The sequence below is a fragment of the Rhagoletis zephyria genome, unplaced genomic scaffold (assembly GCF_001687245.7).
Source record: "Rhagoletis zephyria isolate East Lansing unplaced genomic scaffold, Rhagoletis_zephyria_1.1 Rzeph_scaffold_00615, whole genome shotgun sequence".
Classification (NCBI taxonomy): Eukaryota; Metazoa; Arthropoda; class Insecta; order Diptera; family Tephritidae; genus Rhagoletis; species Rhagoletis zephyria.
In genome coordinates, this window is record NW_016157699.1 from 70,025 (window position 1) to 79,207 (window position 9,183).

Here is a 9,183-nt window from a genome sequence, read left to right on the forward strand (position 1 = left end):
GTGCTATTACAATATCGATACAAGTCTTAATGTGAACAAAAGATTTCTTTGTCAAGAGATAATTTATTATACTAAGCCTCTTTGAAATACTATTTTTTACATGCAGACAGTGATCTTTAAATGTAAGTTTAGAGTCAAATATAACTCCTAAAATTTTAAGGCACCTGGTAGCTTTTATTTCAGTATTATTAAAGTTTAAGTTATTTACATTTCTACATTTTGTTTTTTTTCCTTATATGAAATAATTTACATTACTCATATGCTATACATGCACCTANCAGTATTATTAAAGTTTAAGTTATTTACATTTCTACATTTTGTTTTTTTTCCTTATATGAAATAATTTACATTTCTCATATGCTATACATGCACCTAAAGATTTACTCCACTCGGTGATATCAGACAAGATGTTCATGAAGATATTATGAATAGTTGTAATATCTTTTTCAATAGAAAAAATTAGTACGTCGTCAGCGTAAATTATGTGTTCCATATGATTATATTTTGAAATAATAGTACTAATGTTATTAAAGGCTATGGTAAAGAGAGTTACAGATAAGGGGGACCCCTGTGGTATCCCGTTGTGTAGGATATGTATATTGGACAACGCATTGTTAATGGAAACGCTGAATTTCCGGTTTGTTAGAAAGCTTTTGGTAAAGTTATAAATTTTTGGGCCTACCTTCCAATCCTCAAGTTGCTTTAACACAATGTAGGCTCCGATTCGGTCAAATGCTTTTTGGAAGTCAAGTGTTGTTTGCGATTGCAGTTTTTAATAAAACACAATTTTTCTAGTATGCAAATAATGCGCTATACATTTAAAATTTTGTGTATTTCTGCGTCTTTACTGCTGTGCTGTACAACTTCAACTTTTTTCTACGACATGACGTGATATTGAATTTGATGAGGACCGTTAGGCTGTATTCCTATGTAAATCAAAGTGTACATGATGTGTGTGTATCTAAATACATGCATTATACCTTCTCTTTTACATACAAGTTAACACTCCCCAGAGTTAACTCGCTGCGGCGCTCCCACTGTTGCCCACTACACGTGCCGCTAAGTCAGCACAATTACATTCTCACGGCGCACGGCAACCTAACACCCAAAGTCAAGGCCATGACTAGTACCAGCGATTAATACGTATGCTACTGCATTACTCCAGACGCATCGTCAGCATAATACTATTTCGCATACTTGTGAAATAGCATCAACCCATAATGCAAGTGTGGGAACTAACGGACGAACTTATTCACAGACAACAATTATGCAACAGGTACGCTGCTGCTGGACATTGGCTATAAAGGGAAGCAGCGGACACAAAGCGGGCAGTCGAGTTCGGGACGGTAACGCTACGGTTTAGATTAAGAATTCTAATTGTAATTGTGTAAATAGAATAAACTGTGTTAGATTCCAAAATTTGTGTTGTAAATTTGTAACTCGTAGTTAGAACTGTTGGGCGCGTTGGCCCAACTAAATTATTTTTTTGACTTATACGGACCTAACGTCCGTAACTTACATATATATATCAGTACAAAACAGAAAAGAGATTTCTTTTAAGCACAGCAGAAATGCTAATTTAATACATAAGTAACATAATAACATAGGAACTACACTACTCAGCTTTACTTATCGGCGGCAATATCCCCTGGCCCGTAAATGAGTCCCAGAGACGAGTTTACTCCCAGAAGAGCCGACGTCTAACACTGCGATCTTGGTAGCTGGGCGGTGTAGTATTCCTGAAGTAGTTTTCACTTCCGCGCTGCGCACCTGTCCGTCTTTGGCTGTCACAATACGAATCACCTTACCTCTCGGTCAGCAATTCCTTGGCAAATTTTCGTCGACTATGACGACAATATCTCCAACACGTATCGGCGGTACCTTATTAAACCATTTGCTACGTCTAGAGATGATGGGTACGTACTCCTTAACCCATCTGTGCCAGAATATGTCAGCGAACTTTTGGGTCTGGTACCAACGTTTTCTTAGGTCTAATTCGTCGGTACACACGGGTTTGAAGCCATCCGGCGAACCCAGCAGAAGGTGATTTGGCGTAATAGCATCGTCGTCGTCTGATGCGAGTGAAACGAAAGTTAAGGGGCGTGCATTTATGATGTATTCTACTTCGCATAAGCTACTTTTGAGGCTTTCGTCGTTGAAGTTTGCATACGGCATAATATTGTACAAAACAGATTTGACAGACCGCACGAGCCGTTCCCAAGCCCCTCCCATATGAGGCGCTGCTGGCGGAATGAACTTCCAGCTGATCTGGTCGAATGTTGACATAAGTAGTGAAAAATCTACCTCTTTCATCTCCGCGCATATGATCTTTTTCGCAGCTTTGAAATTCGTGCCGTTATCGGTGAAGATTTGTCGGGGGTAGCCACGGCGAGCTACAAAATTTCTGATCGACATAACGCAAGAACTTGTATCCAGGCTGTGCGCAATTTCCATATGAATAGCGCGCAGTGTTAGACAGGTGAATAAAACACCCCACCGTTTTTCCCGCCTTCTCCCAACGTTCACCAAGAGTGGACCAAAGAAATCGATTCCGACGAAAGTAAAAGGCCTTTCGAAGGCTGCAAGCCTCGCACTTGGCAATACCGCCATTTGTGGCGCATTTGGTTTAGCGGTGTAATTTTTACACTGCTGACAAGATTTGCGGACCTTTCTGTACAAGACTCGTAGTCGAGGTATGTAATATTGTGCGCGTACTGTATTAATGATAGCTTCGTGCATGTGGTGATGGAATTTTTCATGTATCGAGCGAACAATTAAAAATGTAACATGGTGTGAATTTGGTAGCACAATAACGTCCGCACGACTGTTAAGGTGCTCTGCGCGGCTTTTGCTCTTAATTACTCCGCTCTTGTCTAAATATACATTCAAAGAGCCAGGCTATGCTTGCGCGGAGCTTTACCGAGACTCAAGAGGTTTATTTCTTCGCGATATACGCTGTCCTGAGCATATTTTATTATGATTATTTGAGTCATTTGAAAATCGATGGCTTTATTAAACTTTTGCGTTTTAGTCGCTGCAAGCAGTTTATTCATATACAGCAAGAACGTCGCAACTGCTCTATATAAGCGCTTCCAATCCGAGAAATATTCTGTGTCCAGCGATAAACTTTTTTGAATTACCCTGTCTATTTGCAGCACGTAACGTTTTAGTTCGACTTGGTCGATTTCGTCGCCTTTGAACTCTTCGCAATGAGGCCACTCATTCGATTGAGATAGTAAAAACTGTGGACCAGAGAACCACATCTTGTAGTTAAGCTGAACTGAACTTTTCGTGGCTAAGTCGGCCGGGTTCTCTTTCGAAGGTACCCAATCCCATTGGGATACGTTTGTGGACTCTAAAATTTCTCCGACTCGATGCATAACATACGGTTTGAAGTTCTTCGGGTCCATTCGCAACCACCTTAGAACCGTCTTCGAGTCCGTCCAAAAATAGTGTTTTGTTATGGGTATGCGTTGAACATTAAGTACTGCACCTGCTAGTCTTACTCCTACGAGCGCCGCCTGAAGCTCTAGTCTAGGTATAGACAATGGCTTTAGAGGCGAGACCTTTGATTTCGCGGCAACGAGTGCAACGGAGATGCCATTAGTATGCTCAACACGCAAATAGCACACAGCTGAATATGCGTTTTCGCCAGCATCCACAAACATGTGAAGTTGAACCTCCTTCGCATGTTGTAAAAACTCTGAATAGCAGCGAGGAATTTTCGCTGTCTTTATAACTTCAATATTTGACTTCCAATGGCACCATTTTTCATATAAATCTATGCTTAGGGGTTCATCCCATCCAATATCAGATCGCCAAATATCTTGGAGAAGGATTTTAAGCCCTATAGTGAAGCAACTTATAAGTCCGAGCGGGTCAAAAATTGACATGAGTACTTGAAGTATCTCTCTTTTTGTCGGTACGATCGAGTTGTTTACGACATCTCGGCGTAATCGCATAAATCTGCAAATATATCTAAACGAATCGTTAGCTGAATCCCAAAACATACCTAATATTTTTGCCGCAGATCCCCATTCTTTCGGGCCTTGAATTTCTGCCGCATCTCCACGTAGTTGTTCGAGGACGAACTTGGAGTTGGAGGTCCAGCTATGTATGTTAAAACCGGCAGATGCATGAATTTGCTTAACTTGCAGAGCTAATTCTAAAGCTGCTTGCTCGTTGTTTTCACTATCTATAAAATCATCCACATAGTGATGTTTTTGGATCGCTTCTACCGCTCGTGGAAAATCTTCTTCAAAACAGCTCGCATTTTTATCGCGCACAAAATGCGCAATGTAAGGAGCGCAGCTCGTTCCGAACGTCAATGCTCGCATGACGTAAATGTTCGGTTGTTTTGATTCTTCATCGTTGTCCCACCATAAAAATCGCTGAGCATGTCGGTCGCTTTCTCTGACTTTGATACGGTGAAACATCTCGGAGATGTCACCGCATATGGCTACTTTACCTACTCTAAACGCCAACAATATCTCGAACAGTGAATTGAGCATATCTGGACCAGTAAGCAGGAAGTCGTTTAGCGATACCCCTTCGGCCTTCGCTGCAGCGTCCCAAACTAAACGTTCCTTTCCCGGTTTATTTGGGTTCGTTACTACGAATATGGGAAGATACCATACTTTTTCCCTTTCTATGTGAAGTTCAGGTGTGCTTAGTTTTTCAGCATAACCTTTTGATACTAGATTGTTAATTTGCTGCTGAATTTCTGCTCTCAAATTTGGATCTCGAGCACACTTCCTCTTGAGACATATGGCTCGGTTAAGCGCGTTTGAGTAACTGTCTGGTAAAGATACATTTGGATCTCGCCATGGCAAACCAATCTCGTAAAAACCATCAACCTTGCGACATGTGGCATTCATTAAGTCTACGGCCGTTTGATCTTCTGCAGATAACAAATTTGATGCGTCCGGTGACTCCAATCTGAAGAACTCCTTTACTCTCTCATGTAATTCTAGGTAGCCCTTCTGGCAGTCACAATAGTGAACGTTGAGTCGGAAGTCAAAAATGTGATCGTTCTGACCGCCTTGAACTGTCCAGCCTAGGCGCGTTTTCGAAGCGATTGGCTGCATCCACGCTCCCTCTTTTACTTTTAAAGGAACAGCTAATTTCCAGTTGTCAGCGCCAATGAGTAACGATGGTTTCACTTTATTATAAGATTCGATTGGCAAACCGTTCAAGTGCGGATATTTTTTAGCTATTGTTTCAGCATCGATTGACTGCTCAGGTAAGTCGAGGGCGTTGACAGTATGCACACCATTCAATTTATATGTACGCCTATTGGTAGCATTCGAGATCTTGATTGTTGCTCGCACTGATTCATTTTCGGAGCGTGTCGTGTTACCAGTCCACCGTAGACATATAGGATCATGTGTACCTTTAAGGCCAAGTTCATCAAATAAATTCTTATCGATTAATGTTACTGCTGAACCTTCATCTAAAAAGGCGAAAACTTTTACCATTTTCCCGTTTGCATGTATAAAAATTGGGACGATCCTAAAATATGGTTGTTTCCCGACAGCGCTGTGGCTATGGGTGTTTACTTGGGCGTCCGATTGCGGGAGCATATCAGACTTCGTAGCTTGTCGGTTCGAGATTAACGAGACGTTTGTCTTATGAAGTAACTTGTGGTGCTTTATAGTACAGCCGTCTATACCGCACACCTTTTCCACAAAACACCTGCGCTTATGTGTACCCAGGCACTGTCGGCAAAGACTGTTTGATTTTACAGTGTCCCACCGACGATTTAATGGGAGATTTTTAAAAACGCTACATTGCGATACATTATGATCGGAACCTTTGCAACAGCAACACAATTTGTTCTTGAAAAGGGTTCTATCAACCTGGTGTACTTCGTCCTGCGACGCAACGGTGTGAGTGTTCATTACTGAACTACCTCTGGTTGGCGTAAAAGATACGACCATGCTAGCAGCTTCAGCAAGTTTGTAAAGCCAGTCGCTGAATAATTTAACAGCAGGGATTGCATTGTCTTTAGGAGTCATCGCCCAGTTGAGTTTTTGATTATTCGGAAGTTTGTCGACTAATTCTTTGACGAGAAGTGGGTTGTGTAAATGTGCATACATCTGACATCCTTCCATAGTTGTACAAATATTCTTCACGCATAAGGCGAAATCTATCAGTGATTCTAATTTATCTTTAATAGGAGGCATTGCGCGAGCCCTATTCATTGCACGTTCAAGAATCTGCTCAGGTCTACCGAAACACATCTTTAGCGTTTGGATTATGTCGGCAACCATAGATGGCAAAAATAATTTATTTTTCACTATGTCACGAGCCTTACCTTTGAGACAAGCTTGCAAACGAATGAGGTTCTCCGCGTCTGAGTATCCAGCTACTGCAGTGCTATTTTCAAATGTGCTGATAAATAGCGGCCACTCCTCAGGATCGCCGCTGAACATAGGCAGTTGTTTGGGTATAGATTGCCTTGCTGCTAGTTGCGTAGCTGTTGGCCCATTGTTGAGTAAACTAAAGGTGTTCGACGAGATAGATTCCGAAGATTGCGATAAAATTTTATATTTATTTTCCAGGTACTGTTGCTGGATCTTGAACTCCTCCTCTAGTCGCTCAAGCTGCAGATTTCGTTGACTTACTGGTGAACTATGATTTTGGCCAGTTGCATTTAGCATTGACTCAACGCCTCCCAGCGCATATACATTGTGATGCGTATTTATTACGCTTGGCGTCTTCGGATTCTCGGAGATTGGTAATGATACGAAATTCATTGGATTGGTGAACGCTGCTGTACCGGGAAAAGTTTGCGAAACCGTTGAAGTACTCTGTACGACCGGAATTGGTCTTCGTACACATTGAGTAGTCTGCCCAGGTGTCCTTGCATGCGCTTCGATAAATATCTGGTTACCATGTAGATTAGCAGTTGCGATCACTGATGCAGTCGGTTCGATCACTGAAAAATGTACGCGACGATCTACTGTTGTTCCTCCAATATTGGTCGTAGGCGATGATGAAGAGATGGGTCTTGTAAGTCTTGCCGATGCACTGTGTTCACAAGCGTCACAGCTCCAACTTACTTCAGCTATGCAGCTATCGACTCCGACACAGGTAAAATGGAACCATCCATCACACGTGTCACATTGGACCATATTATCGTCGTCCACGGCATTACACTTTTTGCAATTATTCGTCATAGTAAAATATTTGACTTCACGTTGCAAAAGTATTTCGAGTACAAAATTTTAAAAGAATTGTTGTTTGCGATTGCAGTTTTTAATAAAACACAATTTTTCTAGTATGCGAATAATGCGCTATACTTTTAAAATTTTGTGTATTTCTGCGTCTTTACTGCTGTGCTGTACAACTTCAACTTTTTTCTACGACATGACGTGATATTGAATTTGATGAGGACCGTTAGGCTGTATTCCTATGTAAATCAAAGTGTACATGATGTGTGTGTATCTAAATACATGCATTATACCTTCTCTTTTACATACATATATATAACAGTACAAAACAGAAAAGAGATTACTTTTAAGCACAGCAGAAATGCTAATTTAATACATAAGTAACATAATAACATAGGAACTACACTACTCAGCTTTACTTATCGGCGGCAATATCCCCTGGCCCGTAAATGAGTCCGGCTTGACGAGTTTACTCCCAGAAGAGCCGACGTCTAACACTGCGATCTTGGTAGCTGGGCGGTGTAGTATTCCTGAAGTAGTTTTCACTTCCGCGCTGCGCACCTGTCCGTCTTTGGCTGTCACAATACGAATCACCTTACCTCTCGGCCAGCAATTCCTTGGCAAATTTTCGTCGACTATGACGACAATATCAAGACTTAGCGACGTGAGATGATTTTTGGAAGAGATGGCTGTTGATGCCCTGTGATCGAAATAAAGCAGAGCGTCTATTGTCCCTTGACCTCTCTTAAATGCTACTTGGTGCTGGCTGACAAAACTGTGGAAAGTAGTAAACCACATAAGACGCTTGGAAATAATATTTTCCAAAATTTTTCCAAGACATGACAGCAGGGATATAGGCCGGTAGCCAGAAATTTCGGTCATGGATTGGTTTGGCATGGATTTTGGCGCATTTCCAAGACTTGGGATATATTCCACTATCAAAAATGTTGTTGTAGAGACGTATGAGACGATGTATCATTTCTGTGGGTAGATTGTTTATCATTTGATATGAAATTCCATAAAATCCCGGCGTTTTGCCCTTAGAGGTGTTTGAAGCTGACATTACTTCGTTTTAAAAGATAGGAGTTTCTATTTTCCTTGCACTCGAGGGGGGAGTTTGGTTAACGTATGTTTTAAGGATTATGTCTTGCTTTTTAGATACAAAATGGGAATGGAAACTATTGTCGCTTGAATAGTTTGACCAGTTTGCGGCGAAATGTTCGACAATAACCTTTGGGTCATATATCACGTTGTTGTTAACGGTAATAAATTTAATATATGGTTTTTTGTAAGTACCAGACAGTAACTTTATGCTAGCCCAGATTTTTTTTGGATTGGACAAAGGACTTATTTCTTGTTAACTTATCTTCTTTTAGTTGTTCTCTGAAAATTGCATTGGCTTTTTTATATTCAACCAGATCAGGGAGAAGACGTGATTTTTTAAATTGTTTTCATAAATCTTGTTTGTTTTTCCTTAGAAACGCCAGGTTAGAATTTCACCAAGGGACTGTCTTACTGCGGCGCAGATTTGCCGTCTGTGGTATGGCAATGTGCGCTGCCGACCGTATTATTTTTTTTATTATTGCTACCTCTTTGTTAACGTGGTCTGAGTGCGGCTTAGCAGTATGCAGCTCAAGTGCAATATCTTTGTATCGAGGCCAGTTAGCTTTTTCAATTATGAATTTTGGTCTATGCTGTGATTTCTCGTTTGAGTGTTGAGAATATATTTCGTGGATGATGGGAAAGTGATCGCTAGAAGAAAGGGTTATGGTGGAAATTCTGGGAGCTAAGCTGGCTGAATAAGCAGTTAGATCAATGTTTGTAAACGTTAAGTGCGTGGAAAAGTGTGTAGGCTTTCCATCAGTGAGGACAAAAAGATTATTAGCAAAAATTACGTCTTCTATTGTTTTCCCTCTCGAATTCGTAGATGCGGAGCCCCATATGGTGCTCCACGCGTTGAAGTCCCCGACTAAAGATATTGGGGTAGAGATAACTTTTAAAATTTTGT

At 41.0% G+C, this 9,183-nt stretch overlaps 1 protein-coding gene across 1 annotated transcript; it reads right to left on the reverse strand.

The window, feature by feature from the left end:
- Positions 1 to 1,548: 1,548 nt before the first annotated feature.
- On the reverse strand, positions 1,549 to 7,475 carry LOC108360719 (uncharacterized). The gene is made up of 2 exons (XM_017613130.1): positions 3,058 to 7,475; positions 1,549 to 2,491 (listed from the first exon to the last, which is right to left on the reverse strand). Exons 1-2 carry the CDS (start codon positions 7,179 to 7,181, stop codon positions 1,816 to 1,818), a joined length of 4,800 nt encoding a protein of 1,599 aa, XP_017468619.1. The 5' UTR covers positions 7,182 to 7,475; the 3' UTR covers positions 1,549 to 1,815.
- Between the last annotated feature and the right edge of the window lie 1,708 nt (positions 7,476 to 9,183).